The sequence below is a fragment of the Oncorhynchus gorbuscha genome, linkage group LG11 (assembly GCF_021184085.1).
Source record: "Oncorhynchus gorbuscha isolate QuinsamMale2020 ecotype Even-year linkage group LG11, OgorEven_v1.0, whole genome shotgun sequence".
NCBI lineage: Eukaryota > Metazoa > Chordata > Actinopteri > Salmoniformes > Salmonidae > Oncorhynchus > Oncorhynchus gorbuscha.
In genome coordinates this window covers 66,508,065-66,535,281 of record NC_060183.1, presented here as the reverse complement: position 1 = coordinate 66,535,281, position 27,217 = coordinate 66,508,065, and the positions used below count along the sequence as shown (strand labels likewise).

The 27,217-nt window shown below is 46.9% G+C and overlaps 1 protein-coding gene across 1 annotated transcript in view; it reads right to left on the bottom strand.

The window, feature by feature from the left end:
• Positions 1 to 23,940, bottom strand: part of LOC124047707 (laminin subunit gamma-3-like) — a 187,714-nt gene extending 163,774 nt beyond the window's left edge. The window contains 2 exon segments of the mRNA XM_046368013.1: positions 12,466 to 12,764; positions 23,463 to 23,940. Coding sequence (XP_046223969.1) covers positions 12,466 to 12,764; positions 23,463 to 23,838 — 675 coding nt within the window. The 5' untranslated portion in view covers positions 23,839 to 23,940.
• Between the last annotated feature and the right edge of the window lie 3,277 nt (positions 23,941 to 27,217).

The window sequence follows — 27,217 nt, the reverse complement described above, 5'->3', positions numbered from 1 at the left end:
TTGTCAGGCATATGTCGCACCTGCACCATCTGTAGAATCTCTCTCCACAAGGAGGTACAAGAGTTCAGGTCACACCCTACCTTAAGTTGATAGAATAATGCTTCTCTATTGTTTTTCTGCATTACAGTCTTCATGGGCTCATTTCACTGAGCTGAAGAGGCTTTGAAATCTATTAGCTATTTATTGAGCATGAAACTGTCTGCATGTCCAACACACAGTTGCAGAATCACACAAGCGCGCACACACACACACACATTCTGCAGTTGTCAAGGGAAGAGAGCCAAAAGGCAGGTGCTTTATTTCCTCATCTTTAGTCACAGTTTACTGTGTCCATTTTCTCCCCGTTTCTCCCTCAACAGCCTGGTGCTAAATCATCATAAAGCTATTAAGTCGTCATCAATGTTTATCGGAGCTAAATATAACATGAAATCCCCTTCAGCTGCCGTTCTACAGGGCACAGACGAGTTAGCCAGTGTGTCTGTGTGTGTACGTGTGTGAGTGTGTGTGTAGTTCTGTGTGTGGTTCTCTGTATGGTTCTATGTGTGTGTGTGTGTGTGTGTGTGTGTGTGTGTGTGTGTGTGTGTGTGTGTGTGTGTGTGTGTGTGTGTGTGTGTGTGTGTGTGTGTGTGTGTGTGTGTGTGTGTGTGTGTGTGTGTGTGTGTGTGTGTGTGTGTGTGTGGTTCTCTGTATGGTTCTATGTGTGTGTGTGTGTGTTAGAAAGAGAGATATAGAGAGAAAGAGACATCGTTACAACACTGTACACAGCCATAATATGTATTTTGAAATGTCTCTATTCCTTTGGAACTTTTGTGATTGTAATGTTTACTGTTCTGTTTTCAATGTTTATTTCACTTTTGTTTATTATGTATTTCACTTGTTTTGGCAATGTAAACAATGTTTCCCATGCCAATAAAGCCCATTGAAATGAATAGAGAGAGAGAGAGAGAGAGAGAGAGAGAGAGAGAGAGAGAGAGAGAGAGAGAGAGAGGATTATTTGCTGCCCCACTGTATGATCATCCTCCTATGTGTGTGGTGTGTGTTAAAGCGACTCTTATAGGTCCACACATACACACACAATGTTATAAACAATGAATACGGCTGGAATTCATAAATATGACACTATGACTAATGACTTGTTTATAATCCTTCTAATAAGGACATGACCTGTTCTGTTGTTAATAATGATAAGTATGATTGTGACGCAAATAGATGATCTCTGTGACACCTTAAACATCATTATTTCCATAGTACTCCCATAAAAAAATACAGTACCTTTATTGGCCTAATAGTTACATCATTAAAAGTACAAACTTCAATTCATTTTAACAGACTAGAAAGTTAGAACCAAGCCCGCCCTCCTTGTCCACTCTACATAGAACCCCCCTGATGTCCACACCCCTACAAAGTCCCTCAGACGGTTCCGGTGGAAGGTAACCTAGCGTTTAGGGCATTGGGCCAGTAACCAAAAGGTTGTTGGTTTGAATCTCCGAGCTGACAAAGTGTCTGTAGATGTGCCCTTGAGCAAGGCAGTTAACCCTTATTGTCCAAGGGCTCCGTTCATAATGGCTGACCCTGGCTGTGACCTCACTCTCCGATTGTCTCATGCAGAGTGAGGCATGCAAAAAACACATTTCAAGTCACGCCTGTGTATAAATTACACACTTGTGCATGTCTGAAATAGGACAAATATAAGCAATCAGAGTCGGTCCCAACCAAAGGCATGAACACCATCCACTCAGGACAGAAAACAACCCTACCAGCCTGGAACATGAAAAAAAACAGATGCTTCACTGTCAACTCCTCCCCACAGAACAGACACCCAATGATGGATCAAGGAGTGACACGTATCTGTTAGTAGTGTTGAACCTGTGAATAATCCTCCACTTTAGATCAGCAGTACCCTTCTCTATGGGAGGCGTATAGTGGGACCGCCTACATCCTCTCAGAGAAGAGCCTGGTCCCAACCCCCCGGCCACCCAGATGCCCTCAGATCATAGAGAAGGTCTTTCTAAACCACCTTCTTTCTGAGCCACCTTTTTGCTGGCTGTGGCCTTTTTGCCTCCAGCTACACTCTTGGTGTTCCCCTGCAGAGGCAATGGTGAAAGGCGGTAGGTCAGTCTCTGCCTACTCCCCAGCAGCTCTCTGAACGAGCCTGGTAGTACAGTATGGACCCCCTCCACTACCTGCTACAGCAGCCTGGTTGACTTTATGAAGGAAGCCTCCATGTCAGTCGCTGGCAGATTTCCACCCTGCCTCTTCTTCCAGATCACCCTCCTTAGTGAACCCTGCTCTCACAAGCCTGGCCTGCAAGCTGGGTTGTGAAACAGTGGCTCCTCCATTATCCATGTTATCCATGAAATGTCTCTGTCAACAGCTTTTTCCACTACTAAAGCACAGCGTGGGAAGAACAGAGTAATGACTGATTCAACAGTAACCTATAGTACCCAAGGTTGCCTGCTCTCCTCAGAACAGTCAATGCAGTGTCTCTCCAGCACAAGCCCTACTGATCCAGAAGTCTTTGTACAGCTTGTAGACAGGAAAGCTGTCAGTCTGGATCTAATGTCCACCAGCCCTTGGCCCCCTCATGCAAAGGGAGGTGTAACACTGCTGTCCATATGTGGACAGACCAAAATAAAGTGAGAGAGAGAGCATGTGGGTGGAATCCGGCTTTATCTTAGTTGCGGTGGTTGTTGTCAACATTTGAAGTGTGTGGATTTGTTATGTGTGCGCAGCAGTAGTTATGTCTGGGAGCTGGGAAGGAGGGACGGACACTTAAAGGAAACTTGTCAGGAGTGCTGCCATATTTTTGGACATTATACTCTGGGAAGAATAAAGTGTCACATCTGCTCCTGCAAAGCCCTCTACTGCTCATCAGGTGACCTGCCGCCACCCCCCCAGTACTCTCTCCTTCTCCTCTCTCTACGTGTGTGTGTGTGATTGTGTGGGCGGAGACAGGTGTGTTGGAGTCAGAGCAGATCCCCACCAGCTACAACCTGTTCCATAATCAAAACGTCTACAAATACTCAGCCCTGCCACTTACACGCTGCCAGATCGTAATCTTTGCTCAGTCAGTCTACGTTTCTAGCCGTTTGTTACGATTCATATCCTGTTTTCCTGTTGTGCCTGTTTTCCTTGCCTGACACGGTTTTCCTCACCAGTACAGTTCTGCTCGCCATGACTCTGGTCCCTGTCTCCAGTCCCACATCTCGTCATCCTGCTACTCTGTCCTGAATTCCCCACTCTACTGCTCCCTTGGATTCCCCTCCGGACCTGTATCAACCCTCTCGCTCCAGGCCTCAGCCTCCACACCTGGTTTCCAGCCCGAGCTTCTCCTGACCTGGACTCCATCTCCTGCTGTGTTTCAATAAATACCTTGGTTACTTCATCCCAGTCTCCTTTTATGAGTCTGCTCTTGGGTTCCCCTGTTCCACTCAGCGTAACAGTATAACCTGGCCAAAGAGATGAACCCAGCAGACTCTACTACTCTCCACCAAACCCTCGACGGCCAAGGCGCCCAGCACGAGCAACATGACCAAGCCCTGTAGACCCTTCTGGAACACATCAAGGAGTTTTCACAGAGCCTGTCTGACCTACACTGCCGACCCTTCGCCCAGAGCTCACAACCAGTTCCAAGTCCTTCTCCTTCACTCCGGTAGCCATTTGTTACAACTCCCGAGCATTACGATGGCATCCTCAGAGCTTGCAGAGCACTTCGTGCAATGTTCACTAGTATTTGAGCAACAGCCCTACTCTTATGCTAGTAAATGGGCCAAGATTTCCTTTCTGATTGGCTGCCTCCATGGAGCAGTGCTTTCCTGGGCCACGACGGTGTGGGAGAGACAGTCCCCCACCTGCTTCTCCTACTCCAGATTCACGGAGGAGATGAAGAAAGTCTTCGACCACCCGGTCTGAGGTAAGGATGCCGCTAAACGACATAGTGTTGCTGAGATGGCATGTGAGTTTTGCACCCTCGCTGCTGAGAGCGGTTGGAATGAGGAGGCCCTTCAGGGAGCATTCCGGAACGCGCTCACTGAGACCCTCAATGATGAGTTGGTGTCCAGGGATGAGCCTGATGGACTTGATGAACTCATCTCTCTCGCTATCTGCATCGACAACTGTCTCCGTGTGTGTCAGAGGTAGAGGGTAGGTAGGGTTGCATGTCCCATAACATCTGCTTCAGTGCCTTTTCCTCCTTTTCCTACTGCATCCCATCCGCAGGCTCGTCCAGATCCTGAACCCATGCAGCTCGGCTGGGCCCGTCTCTCGAGAGAGGAGAGGCAATGACGAAACTGCGCTAGGAGCTGCCTATACTGTGGCCAGGTTGGTCACTTTGTCTCCACTTGTTCCCTGCGTCCCGCAAAAGAGGGGGCTCGGCAGTAGTGGGGGATATACTGTTGAGCCAAATCACCTGCCCATCTTCCCCCAGACCCCTGCTTGAAGACAGCATTTTGTGGCACAGCCAGGTTTTTCCTTTGTCTGCTGTCATCAATTCGGGGCACCGACAAGAGCTTCCTGGACCGAGGTGTCATTACCCAGTTTGGCCTGGACACCGTCCCACTCGATTCACCCCTCGATGCCAACACTCTCAATGAACAGCTCCTCTCAATGAACAGACATAATTTTAACAGTTTTCTCTCCAAATATACCAATTATATGCATATCCTAGCTTCTGGGCCTGAGAAACAGGCAGTTTAATTTGGGTACGCTTTTCACCCGGAAGTGAAAATACTGCCCCCTACCCAAGAGAGGTTAAACTTAGTTTTTCACAATTCCAAGAGAGGTTAAACTCAGTTTTTCACAATTCCTGACATTTAATTGGAGTAAAAATGCCCTGTCTTATGTCAGTTAGGATCACCACTTTATTTTAAGAATGTGAAATGTCAGAATAATAGTAGAGAGAATGATTAATTTCAGCTTTTATTTCTATCATCACACTCCCAGTGGGTCAGACGTTTACATACACTCAATTAGTATTTGGCAGCATTGCCTTTAAATTGTTTAACTTGGGTCAAACATTTCTGGTAGCCTTCCACAAGCTTCCCACAATAAGTTGGGTGAATTTTGGCCCATTCCGCCTGACAGAGCTGGTGTAGCTCAGGTTTGTAGGCCTCCTTGCTCGCACACGATTTTTCAGTTCTGCCCACACATTTTCTATAGGATTAAGGTGAGGACTTTCTGATGGCCTCTCCAATACCTTGACTTTGTTGTCCTTAAGCCATTTTGCCACAACTTTGGAAGTATGCTTGGGGTTATTGTCCACTTTGAAGACGCATTTGAGACCAAGCATTAACTTCCTGACTGATGTCTTGAGATGTTGCTTCAATATATCCACGTAATTTTCCTCCCTCATGATGCCATCTATTTTGTGAATTGCACCAGTCCCTCCTGCAGCATGCTGCCACCCCCATGCTTCACGGTTGGGATGGTGTTCTTCGGATTGCAAGCCTCCCCCTTTTTCCTCCAAACATAACGATGGTCATCAGACCAGTGGACATTTCTCCAAAAAGTACGATCCTTGTCACCATTTGCAGTTGCAAATGGTAGTCTGGAATTTTTGTGGCGGTTTTGAAGCGGCCTATCAGGTTATGTCGATATAGGACTTGTTTTACTGTGGATATAGAACATTTTGTACCTGTTTCCTCCCGCATCCTCACAAGGTCCTTTGCTGTTTTTCTGTGATTGATTTGCACTTTTCGCACCAAAGTACGTTTGTGTTGAGGAGACAGAACGCGTCTCCTTCCCGAGCGGTATGACGGCTGCGTGGTCCCATGGTGTTTATACTTGCGTGCTATTGTTTGTATCGATGAACATGGTACCTTCAGGCGTTTTGAAATTGCTCCCAAGGATGAACCAGACTTGTGGTCTACAATTGTTTCGCTGATTTCTTTTGATTTTCCCATGATGTCAAGCAAAGAGGCACTGACTTTCAAGGTAGGCCTTGAAATACATCCACAGGTAAACCTCCAATTGACTCAAATTATTTCAATTAGCCTATCAGAAGCTTCTGAAGACATGATGTCATTTTCTAGAATTTTCCAAGCTGTTTAAAGGCACAGTCAACTTAATGTATGTACATTTCTGACCCACTGGAACTGTTATGCAGGTGAATGAGGACCCAAAAGCGACTTGGCGAAAACAGAGTCTTTAATCCAGTAAAGTAAATTTACAATCATAAGGCATAATTCCACTCGTAATGACGAGAACAGACTGGAGACTCGATCAAGAACTGCAGGTTGCCTCGGGAAGGCACTTGACCGTAGCAGACTCAGACACCTGCTCACCACGCAGCATCTGTGGGAAACACAACACGACAGGGCGATACACAGACACAGCACGGTGAACAATAGACAAGGATCCGACAGGGCAGAAACGGAAAACAAGGGGAGAAATAGGGACTCTAATCAGGGAAAAGGATAGGGAACAGGTGTGGGAAGACTAAATGATTGATTAGGGGAATAGGAACAGCTGGGAGCAGGAACGGAACGATAGAGAGAAGAGAGAGAGGAAGGGAGAGAGAAAAAGGGGAACGAACCTAAAAAGACCAGCAGGGGGAAAATGAACAGAGGGAAAAGCAAAATGACAAGACAATCTAAGACAAAACATGACAGTACCCCCCACTCACCGAGCGCCTCCTGGCGCACTCGAGAGGAATCCTGGCGGCAACGGAGGAAATCATCAATAAGTGAACGGTCCAGCACGTCCCGAGACGGAACCCAACTCCTCTCCTCAGGACCGTAACCCTCCCAATCCACTAAGTATTGGTGACCCCGTCCCCGAGAACGCATGTCCATGATCCTACGTACCTTGTAAATAGGTGCGCTCTCTGACAAGGACGGGAGGGGGAGGGAAGACGAACGGGGTGCGAAGAAAGGGCTTGACACAGGAGACATGGAAGACAGGATGGACGCGACGAAGATGTCGCGGAAGAAGCAGTCGCACAGCGACAGGATTGACGACCTGGGAGACACGGAACGGACCAATGAACCGCGGAGTCAACTTACGAGAAGCTGTCGTAAGAGGAAGGTTGCGAGTGGAAAGCCACACTCTCTGGCCGCAACAATACCTTGGACTCTTAATCCTGCGTTTATTGGCGGCTCTCACAGTCTGTGCCCTGTAACGGCAAAGTGCAGACCTCACCCTCCTCCAGGTGCGCTCACAACGTTGGACAAACGCTGAGCGGAGGGAACGCTGGACTCGGCAAGCTGGGATGAGAACAGAGGAGGCTGGTAACCCAGACTACTCTGAAACGGAGATAACCCGGTAGCAGACGAAGGAAGCGAGTTGTGAGCGTATTCTGCCCAGGGAGCTGTTCTGCCCAAGACGCAGGGTTTCTGAAAGAAAGGCTGCGTAGTATGCGACCAATCGTCTGATTGGCCCTCTCTGCTTGACCGTTAGACTGGGGATGAAACCCGGAAGAGAGACTGATGGACGCACCAATCAAACGACAGAACTCCCTCCAAAACTGTGACGTGAATTGCGGGCCTCTGTCTGAAACGGCGTCTAACGGGAGGCCATGAATTCTGAACACATTCTCGATGATGATTTGTGCCGTCTCCTTAGCGGAAGGAAGTTTAGCGAGGGGAATGAAATGTGCCGCCTTAGAGAACCTATCGACAACCGTAAGAATCACAGTCTTCCCCGCAGACAAAGGCAGACCGGTAATGAAGTCTAGGGCGATGTGAGACCATGGTCGAGAAGGAATGGGGAGCGGTCTGAGACGACCGGCAGGAGGAGAGTTACCCGACTTAGTCTGCGCGCAGTCCGAACAAGCAGCCACGAAACGGCGCGTGTCACGCTCCTGAGTCGGCCACCAAAAGCGCTGGCGAATAGACGCAAGAGTGCCTCGAACACCGGGATGACCAGCTAACTTGGCAGAGTGAGCCCACTGAAGAACAGCCAGACGCAGTGGAAACAGGAACGAAAAGGAGGTTACTAGGACAAGCGCGCGGCGACGCAGTGTGCGTGAGTGCTTGCTTAACCTGTCTTTCAATTCCCCAGACTGTCAACCCGACAACACGCCCATAAGGAAGAATCCCCTCGGGATCAGTAGAAGCCACAGAAGAACTAAACAGACGGGATAAGGCATCAGGCTTGGTGTTTTTGCTACCCGGACGGTAAGAAATCACAAACTCGAAACGAGCGAAAAACAACGCCCAACGAGCTTGACGGGCATTAAGTCGTTTGGCAGAACGGATGTACTCAAGGTTCTTATGGTCTGTCCAAACGACAAAGGAACGGTCGCCCCTCCAACCACTGTCGCCATTCGCCTAGGGCTAAGCGGATGGCGAGCAGTTGCGGTTACCCACATCATAGTTGCGTTCAGATGGCGACAGGCGATGAGAAAAATAAGCGCAAGGATGAACCTTATCGTCAGACTGGAAGCGCTGGGATAGAATGGCTCCCACGCCTACCTCTGAAGCGTCAACCTCGACAATGAATTGTCTAGTGACGTCAGAGTAACGAGGATAGGAGCGGACGTAAAACGTTCTTTTAGAAGATCAAAAGCTCCCTGGGCGGAACCGGACCACTTAAAACACGTCTTGACAGAAGTAAGAGCTGTGAGAGGGGCAGCAACTTGACCGAAATTACGAATGAAACGCCGATAGAAATTAGCGAAACCTAAAAAGCGCTGCAACTCGACACGTGACCTTGGAACGGGCCAATCACCGACAGCTTGGACCTTAGCGGAATCCATCTGAATGCCTTCAGCGGAAATAACGGAACCGAGAAAAGTAACGGAGGAGACATGAAAAGAGCACTTCTCAGGCTTCACGTTGAGACAATTCTCTAAAAGGCGCTGTAGAACACGTCGAACGTGCTGAACATGAATCTCTAGTGACGGTGAAAAAATCAGGATATCGTCAAGATAGACAAAAACAAAGATGTTCAGCATGTCTCTCAGAACATCATTAACTAATGCCTGAAAAACAGCTGGCGCATTGGCGAGACCAAACGGCAGAACCCGGTACTCAAAATGCCCTAACGGAGTGTTAAACGCCGTTTTCCACTCGTCCCCCTCTCTGATGCGCACGAGATGGTAAGCGTTACGAAGGTCCAACTTAGTAAAGCACCTGGCTCCCTGCAGAATCTCGAAGGCTGATGACATAAGGGGAAGCGGATAACGATTCTTAACCGTTATGTCATTCAGCCCTCGATAATCAACGCAGGGGCGCAGAGTACCGTCCTTCTTCTTAACAAAAAAGAACCCCGCCCCGGCCGGAGAGGAAGAAGGCACTATGGTACCGGCGTCAAGAGACACAGATAAATAATCCTCGAGAGCCTTACGTTCGGGAGCCGACAGAGAGTATAGTCTACCCCGAGGAGGAGTGGTCCCCGGAAGGAGATCAATACTACAATCATACGACCGGTGAGGAGGAAGAGAGTTGGCTCGGGACCGACTGAAGACCGTGCGCAGATCATGATATTCCTCCGGCACTCCTGTCAAATCGCCAGGTTCCTCCTGAGAAGTGGGGACAGAAGAAATGGGAGGGATGGCAGACATTAAACACTTCACATGACAAGAAACGTTCCAGGATAGGATAGAATTACTAGACCAATTAATAGAAGGATTATGACATACTAGCCAGGGATGACCCAAAACAACAGGTGTAAAAGGTGAACGAAAAATCAAAAAAGAAATAGTCTCACTGTGGTTACCAGATACTGTGAGAGTTAAAGGTAGTGTCTCAAATCTGATACTGGGAAGATGACTACCATCTAAGGCAAACATGGGCGTAGGCTTGTCTAACTGTCTGAAAGGAATGTCATGTTTCCGAGCCCATGCTTCGTCCATGAAACAACCCTCAGCCCCAGAGTCAATCAAGGCACTGCATGTAGCACCGAACCGGTCCAGCGTAGATGGACCGACATAGTAGTACAGGATCTAGATGAAGAGACCTGAGTAGTAGCGCTCACCAGTAGCCCTCCGCTTACTGATGAGCTCTGGCCTTTACTGGACATGAATTGACAAAATGTCCATCAAATCCGCAATAGAGGCACAGGCGGTTGGTGATCCTCCGTTCCCTCTCCTTGGTCGAGATGCGAATACCTCCCAGCTGCATGGGCTCAGTCTCTGAGCCAGAGGAGGGAGATGGTTGCAATGCGGAGCAGGGAAACACCGTTGACGCGAGCTCTCTTCCACGAGCTTGGTGACGAAGATCTACCCGTCGTTCTATGCGGATGGCGAGAGCAATCAAAGAGTCCACACTGGAAGGAACCTCCCGAGAGAGAATCTCATCTTTGACCACTGCGTGGAGTCCCTCCAGAAAACGAGCGAGCAGCGCCGGCTCGTTCCAGTCACTAGAGGCAGCAAGAGTGCGAAACTCTATAGAGTAATCCGTTATGGATCGATCACCTTGGCATAGGGAAGCCAGGGCCCTAGAAGCCTCCCTACCAAAAACTGAACGGTCAAAAACCCGAATCATCTCCTCTTTAAAGTTCTGGTAATTGTTTGAACAATCAGCCCTTGCCTCCCAGATAGCTGTGCCCCACTCTCGAGCCCGGACAGTAAGGAGTGAAATGACGTAAGCAACCCGAGCTCTCTCGCTAGAGTATGTGTTGGGTTGGAGAGAGAACACAATATCACACTGGGTGAGAAAGGAGCGGCACTCCGTGGGCTGCCCGGAGTAGCAAGGTGGGTTATTAACCCTAGGTTCCGGAGGCTCGGCAGGCCAGGAAGTAACAGGTGGCACGAGACGAAGACTCTGGAACTGTCCAGAGAGGTCGGAAACCTGAGCGGCCAGGTTCTCCACGGCATGGCGAGCAGCAGACAATTCCTGCTCGTGTCTGCCGAGCATGGCTCCTTGGATCTCGACGGCAGTGTTACGAGCATCTGTAGTCGCTGGGTCCATTCTTTGGTCGGATCCTTCTGTTATGCAGGTGAATGAGGACCCAAAAGCGACTTGGCGAAAACAGAGTCTTTAATCCAGTAAAGTAAATTTACAATCATAAGGCATAATTCCACTCGTAATGACGAGAACAGACTGGAGACTCGATCAAGAACTGCAGGTTGCCTCGGGAAGGCACTTGAACGTAGCAGACTCAGACACCTGCTCACCACGCAGCATCTGTGGGAAACACAACACGACAGGGCGATACACAGACACAGCACGGTGAACAATAGACAAGGATCCGACAGGGCAGAAACGGAAAACAAGGGGAGAAATAGGGACTCTAATCAGGGAAAAGGATAGGGAACAGGTGTGGGAAGACTAAATGATTGATTAGGGGAATAGGAACAGCTGGGAGCAGGAACGGAACGATAGAGAGAAGAGAGAGAGGAAGGGAGAGAGAAAAAGGGGAACGAACCTAAAAAGACCAGCAGGGGGAAAATGAACAGAGGGAAAAGCAAAATGACAAGACAATCTAAGACAAAACATGACAGGAACTGTGATGCAGTGAATTATAAGTGAAATAATATGTCTGTAAACAATTGTTGGAAAAATGACTTGTCATGCACAAAGTATATGTCCTAACCGACTTGCCTAAACTATAGTTTGTTAACAAGAAATTTGTGGAGTGGCTGAAAAACAAGAAAAACTTACTGAAGTCTTCATATTTCTGAGTAATATTCCTTGAATTATTCTTTGATGTCAGGTCTAATGGTAAATGTTATTCATACTACACATGGCGTACTGTACTGTATATACTTGGCCTCTAAATGTGCATCTCTGAGCTAAAATTAACTCAATAATTTATTTCTGGGACTCATTGTGTCATGTTTTGTCATATATTGTCTTGTCATTATGCTTTCCCTTCTGTTCGTTTCCCCCTGCTGGTCTTATTAGGTTCGTTCCCTTTTTCTATCCCTCTCTCTCCCCCTCTCTCTCCTCTCTCCATCGTTCCTGCTCCCAGCTGTTCCTATTCCCCTAATCAATCATTTAGTCTTCCCACACCTGTTCCTTATCTTTTCCCCTGATTAGAGTCCCTATTTCTTCCCTTGTTTTCCGTTCCTGCCCTGTCGGATCCTTATCTATTGTTCACCGTGCTGTGTTTGTGTATCGCCCTGTCGTGTCGTGTTTCCCTCAGATGCTGCGTGGTGAGCAGGTGTCTGAGTCTGCTAGGTTCAAGTGCCTTCCCGAGGCAACCTGCTGTTCAAGATCGAGTCTCCAGTCGGTTCTCGTCATTACGAGTGGAAGTTGTGTTTTTTGATTGTATTTTACTTTACTGGATTAAAGACTCTGTTTTCGCCAAGTCGCTTTTGGGTCCTCATTCACCTGCATAACACATTGTCTCATTGTCTCTTCGCTTCTTAATAGCTGTATAACAGTTGTCTTGAGAACAACTTTTAGTATTCCGAGTGGATTCATTTATGGTTTTATAACATTTAAAAATGATGGAGTCAGATTGAATACTATATCATGGTCATATTCCTCCTATTTCTGTCATCCTCAGTCGAAGTGGATTTTCACTAATCCGCACACACACACACACACACCCTCACCCCACCCTCCCTCCCTCTCTCACCTGTAGCACGGCGCTCTGGTCAAAGTTGTATGCGCGTCCCTCCAGGGTAGAGAAGGCCACATTGCCCTCGGTCAGAGGGGAGATGTCACTGAACTCGTCGTTGCAGACTGCCATCCTCTCATCGTCCCCCGGGCGAATGTATCCCTTGTCGTTCTTCCCATAGGTCTTGGTACAGGAGGCGCTGTAGTACTGGTAGGGGATCCATGGTCCATCCTCACTTGTTCGCTTGTAGATGGCAAAGATCTCCGGTCGATTGGTGTAGAACTTGAGGCTCACGTAGGTGATCTCAAAGGCTTTGCCTGTGGAGATACAGGAGTCAGTCTACTATAGTGTGGAGGGGATGCAGGAATTGGTCTACAGTAACGTTATGTCGGGGGGGATGTGCCTGTGAGCTATCGTCACGTGACATTGGGCATTGCCCCCCAATTGTAAGCAAAAGGGTTTCTGTCGGACACCACTAATTTGTGTAGGTCTATGTGACGCCCTTCAGATGAAAAACAATACATATACTGTATGTATATCTCTAAACTAGGGACAAAATGAAAGCGCAACTGTATAAAAAAAACTGTATTAGTAGCCCAGTAGCCTGGTAGCCTGGTGGTCTCGTAGCCTAGTAGCCTGGTGGTCTAGTAGCATGTTGGCCTGGTGGTCTAGTAACCTGTTGGTCTAGTAACCTCGTAGCCTGGTGGTCTAGTAACCTAGTAGCATGGTGGCCTGGTGGTCTAGTAGCCTGTTGGCCTGGTGGTTTAGTAGCCTGTTGGTCTGGTGGTCTAGTAACCTAGTAGCCTGGTGGTCTAGTAACCTGGTGGCCTGGTGGTCTAGTAACCTAGTAGTCTACTGCTACAATGGGAGAGAAGGGTTGGAAAGAAGTGGGTAACCTATACAACATGAATCATCTCATCAGTTGGTGAGATGAACAACAACAATGGGGGATCAGCTTATTTTCCCAGAAATATACAAATCTCCTCTAATCTCTCATTACATGCAGTGGTATGAGACCAGCCATGAACCATGGGTCAGCCAAACATACATGTCTGTTTTGATAGCTACACTAATAACATTAAGCAACTTAAGCCTTTGGAAAGCAGACAGCCAGACAACATCGCAGAGCATTCAGGGGCTTCCTGTGGGACCGATTTAGCAAAACCTCACATCTGAACGGCGGCATGGTTTCCAGACAGGCAAGAAGGCAGACACCTCAGCAAGGGCCCTGATTAGTGGGTATGTTGAGCACACAACGGTGGGCCTCAAAGGTAAACCAACCAACCAATAAACAAACAAACAATCATAACATCCAACGCCTTCAAGTGGGGACTGTGCATGCCATGGAATTAAAGATGTCATTGATTTGTTGATGTACCTCTGGTGCCTTATTAAACATCTATCAGGCTGGAGAGGAGGAGATAAAGGGATAAATAGATAAACAGATGGAGAAGGAGGGATAGGGAGAGAGAGTGTGTGTTTGTGGATGAGAGAGATAGCGAGAGACAGAGAGAGAGAGAGAGAGAGAGAGGGGGCATGAATAGAGAAAGAGAGAGAGAGAGAGAGAGAGAGAGAGAGAGAGAGAGAGAGAGAAAAGAGGCAGGCATCGTCAAGAGAGAGAGAGAGAGAGAGAGAGAGTACGGGCGGGCGGGCAGTGGGATGAAGACTCACACTTTTATCTCAGGGATTTTGTATGATTCTCAACTCAACTAAATTATTTCATTATTTCATTAAAACACTCCTTATAAAAGGAAAGAGCCAATGCTGAGAAAAGCTAAATTCAACCCCTGTCTGGTGGATCCCCGGCAAAGACGAGAATTTCCTTCGTGGGGGTGTCTGAGGGGGATTTGGCAGGCTCTGGAAACTTCTAGCTGTAATTGGTGTTGTCTAATTGAGGCACTGGGGTGAGCAGCCATTTTTTGTCATTTTGTTTGAGCTGCATACTAAGTGGAGAAAGGAGTCTCACAAGCCGGGTTCAATTAAACCATGAAGGTACTATATTTCTGCATATTGCACAATCTACATGCTTGCATGGCCACTTGTGGCTGCTCTGCTGCTTGATGGGCTCTCCACCCTGAGAAGATGCTGAGAAACATTTTTCTTGATATGTAAACTGTAAAGGTGTATGATTATTGGATGTGTGTGAATTGGAGTTGATTTAATGTTGAGCATCAACCACCCTCATCCAAACAGAGCAGAGCATCCAAAACACTGGTTAGGAACACTAGCTTCCTCTTAGTAGTTCAGCCATTTTCTATACCACTAAGCATTATGCCAATCTTATTTCCTCTTTGTTGACCTAGTAGGCAACAACAAGACCCTACACCATACACTATCTAGAGGGCCCTACATATAGGACTCGTGTCCCTTAGTTGAACCCTTTAAGTAGAATACCCCCAACACTGATATGAAGCCTAATGACATCTGTCTACTCCTGTCTGCCAAGGTATCAGACATCTTCACATTACTCTGATCGTTCCAGACATCCTATTTTTTTGTTTTCGAGACACCCTCTCTTGTCTTTCCAGACATTCTCTCTTGTTTTTCCAACTCAGCAACATTATCTCTCCCACAGCAGCACTCAAATCATTTAAGTTTCATTTACTCTCCGCATGAGGTGAGTTTAGTCCAGCTGGAACGGATACAAAAGAGAAAAGGAGTGTTTGTGTCCCCTGTGATGATGTTCAGTCTAATTGAGAGGTGTGTTTTTCTCTGATGAGTCTGCTTAGTCCATCCGTCAGTAGAAGGGCCTGTATATTGTGCATGCAGTATGTGTGTTTTCTGCAAGTATTTCTATCGGTATCTCTAGTTGACCCATTTACCTACGGATCCATTTAGCTATGGATCCGTTTACCTATGGATCCATTTACCTAGAGATCAATTTACCTATGGATCCCAATAGAGTTTAACATGGGATATCAAATGATTGAACAATTATTCTGTGTTCAATGTTCAATCTGTGTTCACTCTCCAAACTGAGCAGAAGTGAAACAGTTTAGCTGAGGAGCTGAATCATAATGAATGTGTTGAGTATGAATGACCTTTGACCCCTTTCCAGCCAACCCACCTGTTCATAATACAGCTGTGTGTCCCACCCGCCTGGGCTCTGATCTGTCCTGATTGGCCCAGACCTAGACTAAACTCAACATCACCAAACTAGACTCAATATTTACTAGGCTACACTGGATGTTTACAGGATGCTAATTTTCTCTATTCGGTTTGAGAGTTTGGGGAGAGTTCTCTTTTTGTAGATGATCTTTACCAAGCTGTAAAGGAATGACGTCACTGAACTGTTTGTGCCTGAAAAAGAAAGTGTAAGGTCTTGGTCACGGATGATCAGACAGGATGTCCTCGGATGGGGCCACAGTGTCTCCTGACCCCTCCTGTCTCAGCCTCCAGTATTTATGCTGCAGTAGTTTGTGTCGGGGGGCTAGGGTCAGTTTGTTATAACTGGAGTACTTCTCCTGTCCTATTCGGTGTCCTGTGTGAATCTAAGTGTGCGTTCTCTAATTCTCTCCTTCTCTCTTTCTTTCTCTCTCTCGGAGGACCTGAGCCCTAGGACCATGCCCCGGGACTACCTGACATGATGACTCCTTGCTGTCCCCAGTCCACCTGGCCGTGCTGCTGCTCCAGTTTCAACTGTTCTGCCTTATTATTATTCGACCATGCTGGTCATTTATGAACATTTTAACATCTTGGCCATGTTCTGTTATAATCTCCACCCGGCACAGCCAGAAGAGGACTGGCCACCCCACATAGCCTTGTTCCTCTCTAGGTTTCTTCCTAGGTTTTGGCCTTTCTAGGGAGTTTTTCCTAGCCACCGTGCTTCTACACCTGCATTGCTTGCTGTTTGGGGTTTTAGGCTGGGTTTCTGTACAGCACTTTGAGATATCAGCTGATGTACGAAGGGCTATATAAATAAATGTGATTTGATTTGATTTGAGTATATGGCCAATGTGTGATTCTGCCCCGGAACCATTTTAGCTTTATCTATTTGTTTTAGCATTGAAATCTCTTGTAACCAGGTACAGTATCCGTAAACAGTAGTAAGAGTGTGTTCACAGTTGTGTATGTAGACAGTTGTGTATGTAGACTGTTGTGTATGTAGACAGTTGTGTATGTAGACTGTTGTGTAAGTAGATTGTTGTGTATGTTCAGTAGTTTTCCCTCTGCACTGCATTGTTCCTTCAGCAAAGGACATTAGAGCCAGTCTGTGAGTGTGTTGAGTCACTCTGTGAGTGTGTTGAGTCACTCTGTGAGTGTGTTGAGTCACTCTGTGAGTGTTTTGAGTCACTCTGTGAGTGTGTTGAGTCACTCTGTGAGTGTGTTGAGTCACTCTGTGAGTGTGTTGCGTCAGTCTGTGAGTGTGTTGAGTCACTATGTGAGTGTGTTGAGTCACTCTGTGAGTGTGTTGAGTCACTCTGTGAGTGTGTTGAGTCACTCTGTGAGTGTGTTGCATCAGTCTGTGAGTGTGTTGAGCCAGTCTGTGAGTGTGTTGAGCCAGTCTGTGAGTGTGTTGAGCCAGTCTGTGAGTGTGTTGAGCCAGTCTGTGAGTGTGTTGAGTCACTCTGTGAGTGTGTTGCATCAGTCTGTGAGTGTGTTGAACCAGTCTGTGAGTGTGTTGAGCCAGTCTGTGAGTGTGTTGAATCAGTCTGTGAGTGTGTTGAATCAGTCTGAGTGTGTTGAGTGTGTCGAGTCAGTCTGTGAGTGTGTTACTGTGCCAACTATGGGAGGCTCTTATCCTTCTCTTACATCTGAGACAGGAAATGTTTTTCTTTTAGCATCAATCAATGGAAACCAGCTGCAGACAAAAAGCTGTGTGTGTGTGTGTGTGTGTCTTGGGAACAAACTGACCCCAATTACATACCACCAGACCTCCCAGCGCTCATCTTTTTTCCTCTTCCTCATCATGTTTTGTTTACTCCCCCTCCTCCTTCATCTCCTCCCTACCTCTGCACAGACACATTTTGGACCTGGCTGAACTGTGTGTCTCTGTGTCCTGCTGGTGTGTTTCTCTGTGTTTATCGTCCCAGCGACCCCCTCGGAGACGGAGGGTCTTGTTTTGTTTGGAGAGCCAAAGGAAAACAGACAGAAGGGCAGCCCAGGCAGGCCCCCCTAGTGGAACACAGATGGGACACGGTCAGGTTGTATTCAATATGGAGGAAGAAGAAACACTGTGACCCTGGTTCTGTGAGAGACACAGGATGGGGGATGTTGTCTTGAATAAAACGTCTTTCAGTTGTTACAAAAACAACAGAAACCTTTCTCCAGTCCAGGCGGAGGTTACTCTCAGAATAACTCTGAAGAGAAAGAGACAGAGTACCCAGAGGCTAAAGACTGAACAATGTGACCATACAGTGTAATGTAGTATGGTCTTCCTGGACTAAGGTCTACTAGACCAAGGACTGGTGTGTTCGAATAACACATCACCAGACATTCCCCAGCCTCTCTCTCTCTGTCTGAGAGAAGTAACCAGAGATTAGGACCAACAAAGCCATAGAGCACTGCTCTCCTCCTTCCTCCTAGTAAAAATCAATATCTGCAGACAGACAGACGAGTTTCCTGCTCCAAGACCTTATGATTTAAACACTTCTTTCTTCCACAGACAGTCAGTCATACACTATGACATTTCAAAGACCTGTCATCGTTTTCTCTCTCTTTTGAAGCGAAACCTTTTTTTTTCTCAGGTTGGAATTTTTGTTACACCTACAATAGAGCGGAAGTTGGTTATACTCAGAGTTGTCAGAAGAAAGAATTCCCTGACTAGGCTCTCTGCTGGCTCCATCCTGTTTGACTGATGTATGTGAGCTCACTCGGCACACACATGTCACACACACAAGATGAATAGGAGGAAAAGCTAGTTTTTATAAAGTGGGTATACTGAAGGGCCACATCCCAAACGGCACCCTATTTCCTGTATGGTGCACTTCTTCTGACGGGAGCCCTATGGGTCTGGTTAGAAGTAGTGCACTATAAAGGGTGTCATTTGGGAGGTAGCCTTAGAGATCTTGAGGGAGAAAGGTATGGGTCATAAAGTAATTTGCTTCCACTACAGTCACAATGGACTCTGACATGATTGATTGATGTATATTCTCTGTCCCAATTAATATTTAACAACTTCATTGATTTTGTGCTAATGTCATCCTACTTGAAATCCTGCTCTCACTTATTTAGCAGGACTTAAAGCTGGGCTCCATGGTGGTGAAACTGTCACATCCGTTTGCAAACAACCAACAGTTTCCATCTGACATCATTGCACACCATGCAGAGTGTGCACTAGGACTGTATCATCTTTACCACAATCCTGGATGCTAATTTCCTTAAAACAAATAAATGTACATTTACATTTAAGTCATTTAGCAGACGCTCTTATCCAGAGCGACTTACAAATTGATGCATTCACCTTATGACATCCAGTGGAACAGTCACTTTACAATAGTGCATCTAAATCTTAAAGGGGGGTGAGAGGGATTACTTATCCTATCCTAGGTATTCCTTAAAGAGGTGGGGTTTCAGGTGTCTCCGGAAGGTGGTGATTGACTCCGCTGTCCTGGCGTCATGAGGGAGTTTGTTCCACCATTGGGGGGCCAGAGCAGCGAACAGTTTTGACTGGGCTGAGCGGGAGCTGTACTTCCTCAGTGGTAGGGAGGCGAGCAGGCCAGAGGTGGATGAACGCAGTGCCCTTGTTTGGGTGTAGGGCCTGATCAGAGCCTGGAGGTACTGAGGTGCCGTTCCCCTCACAGCTCCGTAGGCAAGCACCATGGTCTTGTAGCGGATGCGAGCTTCAACTGGAAGCCAGTGGAGAGAACGGAGGAGCGGGTTGACGTGAGAGAACTTGGGAAGGTTGAACACCAGACGGGCTGCGGCGTTCTGGATGAGTTGAAGGGGTTTAATGGCACAGGCAGGGAGCCCAGCCAACAGCGAGTTGCAGTAATCCAGACGGGAGATGACAAGTGCCTGGATTAGGACCTGCGCCGCTTCCTGTGTGAGGCAGGGTCGTACTCTGCGGATGTTGTAGAGCATGAACCTACAGGAACGGGCCACCACCATGTTGGTTGAGAACGACAGGGTGTTGTCCAGGATCACGCCAAGGTTCTTAGCGCTCTGGGAGGAGGACACAATGGAGTTGTCTACCGTGATGGCGAGATCATGGAACGGGCAGTCCTTCCCCGGGAGGAAGAGCAGCTCCGTCTTGCCGAGGTTCAGCTTGAGGTGGTGATCCGTCATCCACACTGATATGTCTGCCAGACATGCAGAGATGCGATTCACCACCTGGTCATCAGAAGGGGGAAAGGAGAAGATTAATTGTGTGTCGTCTGCATAGCAATGATAGGAGAGACCATGTGAGGTTATGACAGAGCCAAGTGACTTGGTGTATAGCGAGAATAGGAGAGGGCCTAGAACAGAGCCCTGGGGGACACCAGTGGTGAGAGCGCGTGGTGAGGAGACAGATTCTCGCCACGCCACCTGTTAGGAGCGACCTGTCAGGTAGGACGCAATCCAAGCGTGGGCCGCGCCGGAGATGCCCAACTCAGAGAGGGTGGAGAGGAGGATCTGATGGTTCACAGTATCGAAGGCAGCCGATAGATCTAGAAGGATGAGAGCAGAGGAGAGAGAGTTAGCTTTAGCAGTGCGGAGCGCCTCCGTGATACAGAGGAGAGCAGTCTCAGTTGAATGACTAGTCTTGAAACCTGACTGATTTGGATCAAGAAGGTCATTCAGAGAGAGATAGCGGGAGAGCTGGCCAAGGACGGCACGTTCAAGAGTTTTGGAGAGAAAAGAAAGAAGGGATACTGGTCTGTAATTGTTGACATCGGAGGGATCGAGTGTAGGTTTTTTCAGAAGGGGTGCAACTCTCGCTCTCTTGAAGACAGAGAGAAGGAGGAATACGAAATGCGTCTGCGGTAGCCAGTGGCGCTGTTTCGCCAAGCGATGATCTCAGCTTTAAGTCACCACTTTGAGAAATCAGAACAATTCTAAGGTAGTGGCCACAGTGGTTGTCATGTACTGTATGTCATGGATGGCATTAGTTGATATTATGCCATCACATGGTTGAACCATAAGTAATAAAAGGCCTGTTCTGTAGCCTGACTGCGGCAGTGGTAGAAATGGCATCTTTCTATCTTCTCCTCCTTCCTCCTTCTCTGCTCCCCTGGAAGTGGATTAGGTACTGTAGTATAGTATACTTCTTCTCCTTCCTCCTTCTCTGCTCCCCTGGAAGTGGTTTAGGTACTGTAGTACTGTAGTATACTTCTTCTCCTTCCTCCTTCTCTGCTCCCCTGGAAGTGGATTAGGTACTGTAGTACTGTAGTATACTTCTTCTCCTTCCTCCTTCTCTGCTCCCCTGGAAGTGGATTAGGTACTGTAGTACTGTAGTATACTTCTTCTCCTTCCTCCTTCTCTGCTCCCCTGGAAGTGGTTTAGGTACTGTAGTACTGTAGTATACTTCTTCTCCTTCCTCCTTCTCTGCTCCCCTGGAAGTGGATTAGGTACTGTAGTACTGTAGTATACTTCTTCTCCTTCCTCCTTCTCTGCTCCCCTGGAAGTGGATTAGGTACTGTAGTACTGTAGTATACTTCTTCTCCTTCCTCCTTCTCTGCTCCCCTGGAAGTGGTTTAGGTACTGTAGTATACTTCTTCTCCTTCCTCCTTCTCTGCTCCCCTGGAAGTGGATTAGGTACTGTAGTACTGTAGTATACTTCTTCTCCTTCCTCCTTCTCTGCTCCCCTGGAAGTGGATTAGGTACTGTAGTACTGTAGTATACTTCTTCTCCTTCCTCCTTCTCTGCTCCCCTGGAAGTGGTTTAGGTACTGTAGTATACTTCTTCTCCTTCCTCCTTCTCTGCTCCCCTGGAAGTGGATTAGGTACTGTAGTACTGTAGTATACTTCTTCTCCTTCCTCCTTCTCTGCTCCCCTGGAAGTGGATTAGGTACTGTAGTACTGTAGTATACTTCTTCTCCTTCCTCCTTCTCTGCTCCCCTGGAAGTGGTTTAGGTACTGTTGTAGTACTGTAGTACTGTAGTATACTTATTTTCTTCTTTTTTTAAATGTATTTAACCATTATTTAACTAGGCAAGTCAGTTAAGAAATTCGTATTTACAATGACGGCCTATCAAAAGGCAAGAGGCCTCCTGCGGGGACGGGGGCTGGAATAAAAAAATGACAATAAAAAAAAATAGGACTAAACACACATCACGACAAGTCAGACAACATAACACTACATAAAGAGAGACCTAAGACAACAACATAGCAAGGCAGCAACACATGACAACACAGCATGGTAGCAACACAACATGACCACAACATGGTAGCAGCACAAAACATGGTACAAACATTATTGGGCAAAGACAACAGCACGAAGGGCAAGAAGGTAGAGACAACAATACATCACACAAAGCAGCCACAACTGTCAGTAAGTGTCCATGATTGAGACTTTGAATGAAGAGATTGAGATAAAACTGTCCAGTTTGAGTGTTTGTTGCAGCTCGTTCCAGTCGCTAGCTGCAGCGAACTGAAAAGACAAGCGACCCAGGGATGTGTGTGCTTCGGGGACTTTTAACAGAATGTGACTGGCAGAACGGGTGTTGTATGTGGAAGATGAGGGCTGCAATAGATTTCTCAGATAAGGGAGAGTGAGGCCTAAGAGGGTTGTATAAATAAGCATCAACCAGTGGGTCTTGCGACGGGTATACAGAGATGACCAGTTTACAGAGGAGTGTAGAGTGCAGTGATGGGTCCTATAAGGTGCATTGGTGGCAAATCTGATGGCCGAATGGTAAAGAACATCTAGCCGCTCGAGAGCACCCTTACCTGCCGATTTATAAATGATATCTCCGTAATCTTAATCATGGGTAGGATGGTCATCTGAATCAGGGTTAGTTTGGTAGCTGGGTTGAAAGAGGAGCGATTATGATATGTGAATCCAAGTTTAGATTTAATTTTAGCCTGCAGCTTTGATATGTGCTGAGAGAAGGACAGTCTAGCCGTCTAGCCATACTCTAAAGTACTTGTATGAGGTGACTAAGTCAAGCTCTAAACCCTCAGAGGTTGTAATCACACCTGTGGGAAGTATGGCTAGACAGTAACCTGCCTTTACTAGTATACTATCTATTGTCCTCCCTTCCGTTTAGGCCAACACCTTAAATATAAGTTAGATCTACTCTACTGAATGCATCCGGACCACTTTGAAAGGTTTCCAGACAGACCCTGAGCCTCACGGCTACATGCTTGCAATTACTCCAACAATGTGACACTAAGCCATGTCTGGGGCAACGGACGACGGGCGATGGGCAGGATGGTGTTTTCTGAAGAGAAGCTTTGAGTGATTATCGGAGGAATACTAGTGTGTGTTATCAGTGGAGGAATTCAGAATGCCGAGGTTGTGAGTGACGTGTTCTGCTTTAGATACTTTTTCTCAGGGTGATTGGCACGTAATAGTCAAATCTTTTTCTGTCATTTAACTTCTCATAGTCAAGTCACTTTACATAATTGAACTCCTCACTGTCAAGTCTCTTTCTCTTTCTGTCATTGAACATTTCATCGTCAAATCTGTGAATTATTAAAATGCTGCGACAATACAGGGTTGTAATGGATGTAGCATCGCCTATAGGCAGGTGAACTCAACAAAGACTTTTTGCAGTGCCTTGTAATTTTAAAGAAGTGTAGGTTAAATATTAATGTTCAAGGCAGAACTAAACAAAAGGAAAAGTCTGTAGCCTGTGTAACCTATGACATGAAATACAAATAATTGAACATAATAACACCACTTGAGGATTCACCTATCACAACTTAACATGAACACAACCTCGGGGTACAAATGGAAGCCTATAGAAGCCTATGGAAGCCTATGGAAGCATATGAGAGAGAGAGCTTAAGCTTTGATTTTTTCCAGGTGCATGCAGGGTGAGTTTGTATAGTTAGACCTGGACCAGGACTCATCAAACTCAACTAATTGTGAACAATTTTGTACTTTTTACAGATGTGCAGGGTGAGACATAAAGAGAGTGTCGGTCTTACTGAGGTGCAGGGTGAGGTTTACAGAGTTAGGGTGCTGGACTCTGTAGAACATGGACTGGCTCTGCCACCAGGTGGGTTCCTCATCCGTGTGGAAGTCCGTCAGCAGGCTGGCGTTGTGGCTGAGGCCCGGGTCCCACACTCTACAGTGGTGGCAGGACCGCGTCGAGCCCGTCTGCATGCAGTAGTCCTCCGGGGGCGAACCGCACACGTTAGAGGCCATGACCGTGCGGTTGAAGGCTGCGTTCTCAAACTTGGGCATGCAGCGGCTTGGGACACCCTCGTTGTCATCGTAGCAGGAGTCCATGGCCCCATGAATGAGGGAGAGGGAGCGGAGGAGGAGGGTGAGGAGGAGTGGGGTGGTCAGTGGGGTATCCATGCCCAGGAAAAGTCACATACAGACACACACACACACCCAAACACACTATTAGAGAAACCCTGCAGATGTCTCAGAGAAGTCTATTTTCCTCTGTTTTTTCCCTCTCTTTCTCTCTGTCCCTCTCTCTTTCCTTGTCCCTTTCTTCTCCAACATGTGTTCCCCCTCTGTGGACTAAGTGAAGTTACTGGGTGAACCCCTCTCACCAGGGATAGGAGGAGAGAGACATAGGAGGGAGGGACAGACAGACAGAGGGGGTAGGAATGAGAGGGAAGTGGGGGCATGTACACTCCCCCTCCTGCTGGCCACAGCAAGTACTAATGTCCCCAGTGCAATGATCACCCTTTATAGTGCACTACTCCTAACTGAACACTACCCAAGTGGTAGAACACTATGCTAGTAGCATTGAAATGAACCATTTGAATAATACAGGGGCCAATACAGAGACTGTTAAAACCACCCCGTTGCACAATCTGCATTATACTGGAGAGTGTATGAGCTCATAGGGTCTTTACCACTTATGACGAAATGCAATATACTGTATGATGATTATGGTGATACTTGTGTTAGTATCACAGTGGGGATTGCTGACTTCAGTAAGACTCTTCAGAATAACTACAGGTGCTGAATGGATTCAGAACCTATCATCTACCTGGCAGCAAGAAGGGAATATAGGAGACAGACGGGATGACTAGAGAACCTGTGAATGTTGCTTGATGCTTATGGTATCTCTGATAGAGTGTGTATGATGTATTTGATACCATTACAATAATTCCGGTTCAGCCATTACCAAAAGCCTGTTCTCCCCAATTAAAGATGCCACCAACCTCCTGTGGTAGGTAGGTAGGTAGGTAGGTAGGTAGTGACTGATTCCGTGTGTGTGTGTGTGTGTGTATGTGTGTGTGTGTGTGTGTGTGTGCGTGATGCGTGCGTGGGAAAGAGAGATTAAAAAGACGGAGAGGAATGGAAGTTGAGAGGTAAAGAAGGAGTCACGGTGGGAGTTGTGGACGTAAGGAGGTGTTTGGAGTGTGTTGTAGATTTATGATCCTTGGGGATTTACTGCTTCTCCTTTCCCATATCTCCTTGTGATTGCTCTGATTTATTACAGCTCTGTCACCACTCAGCCAGGGACATTGAAAAGGGAACCACATCAATTTGCAATGAAATCCTCTGCTGACTGCGGGCGAGAGGCAGACAAGAGGGAGTGAGAGGAGAGAGGGGGAGGGAGATGAGAGGGAGAGGGAAAGCGAGAGGGTAAGGGGAGGGACAGGGAGAGATGGAGTTCAGGGAGAGAGAATTGGAATGTCTTGACTGCCGATGTATCTCTCATTACGATGAAAGGGACTAATGCTTCTGCAAGCTTACGTTCAACAGGTACTCAGGTACAAGTACTCACGGTGTGTGTGCATGCATAGGTGCCTGTGTGAGCGTGTGGCTGTGTGTGGCTACAAATATATTCGTGCATATGCATTAGAGTAAAGTGTACACAGCTGGGTGTATATGATTATTGAGTGAAGTGAATTGATTGGCAGGTTGACCATGTGTTCAGATATATTCAGCCTACTGTATGTGCATGTCATGATGTGGATCAGTAAAGTAAAGGGCTTACCTGTCTGTCCATACATTATGAATCAGCCCTGTGTGTGTGTGTGTGTGTGTGTGTGTGTGTGTGTGTGTGTGTGTGTGTGTGTGTGTGTGTGTGTGTGTGTGTGTGTGTGTGTGTGTGTGTGTGTGTGTGTGTGTGTGTGTGTGTGTGTTCATTGGTCTTGGAGAGGACTGCAGAATCTCCTGAGGACAGGAGCTGGAGAGTGGTTGTGATCAGGTCAGTTGAATTGAATTAAACTGGAAAATGAACCCAGAGTAAATTTCTAACTCAATTTGTGACACAATGAAAAGGTAAGGTGTGAAAAATCGAATTTGCTACTGAAATAGCTCCAAAATAAGCCACACTATTTTAACTTCAAAGCCAGGGGTGATTTGGAGGTGTGTGTGTGTATATTTGTGTTTACGCCTGTGTGTGTGTGTGTGTGTGTGTGTGTGTGTGTGTGTGTGTGTGTGTGTGTGTGTGTGTGTGTGTGTGTGTGTGTGTGTGTGTGTGTGTGTGTGTGTGTGTGTGTGTGTGTGTGCATGCATGCCTTTATGTGCCTGTGTGTGCTGAATGAACACAGCATGCAGTAGAGGGTGAAGGAAAGCACTTGAGAAGCCTGCTGGGGGAAGAAGCCTTAATGCTGTCCTCCCTGCTGGTCTGGAAGCACTGCTCCATACAACAACACACATACCAGAGAGTGGGCCATGATGGCAGGGGAATAAATACTCTATACAACAACACACATACCAGAGAGTGGGCCATGATGACAGGTGAAGAAATACTCTATACAACAAACATACCAGAGAGTGGGCCATGATGACAGGGGAAGAAACACTCTATACAACAACACATATACAAGAGAGTGGGCCATGATGACAGGGGAAGAAACACTCTATACAACAACACACATACCAGAGAGTGGGCCATGATGGCAGGGGAAGAAATACTCTATACAACAACACACATACAGAGAGTGGGCCATGATGACAGGGGAAGAAATACTCTATACAACAACACACATACCAGAGAGTGGGCCATGATGACAGGGGAAGAAATACTCTATACAACAACACACATACAAGAGAGTGGGCCATGATGACAGGGGAAGAAATACTCTATACAACAACACACATGGGCCATGATGACAGAGACTCTATACAACAACACACATACCAGGAGTGGGCCATGATGGCAGGGGAAGAAATACTCTATACAAAAACACATACCAGAGTATGGGCCATGATGACAGGGGAAGAAATACTCCCTATATAACAACAATCATACCTTCCGGAGACAGTGGGCCTCTTTAAGGAATACCTAGGGGAAGGAAATAATCCCTCTCTATAAGTTTTAACACTATTGTAAAGTGAACTGGATGTCATAAGTGGGCCAATTTGATGACAGGGAATAAATACTCTAAATGTAATGTAACAACACATAAAAGAGAGTGGGCCATGATGACAGGGGAAGAAATACTCTATATAACAACACATAAAAGAGAGTGGGCCATGATGACAGGGGAAGAAATACTCTATATAACAACACATAAAAGAGAGTGGGCCATGATGACAGGGGAATAAATACTCTATATAACAACACATAAAAGAGAGTGGGCCATGATGACAGGGGAAGAAATACTCTATATAACAACACATAAAAGAGAGTGGGCCATGATGACAGGGGAAGAAATACTCTATATAACAACACATACCAGAGAGTGGGCCATGATGACAGGGGAAGAAATACTATATACAACAACACACATACCAGAGAGTGGGCCATGATGACAGGGGA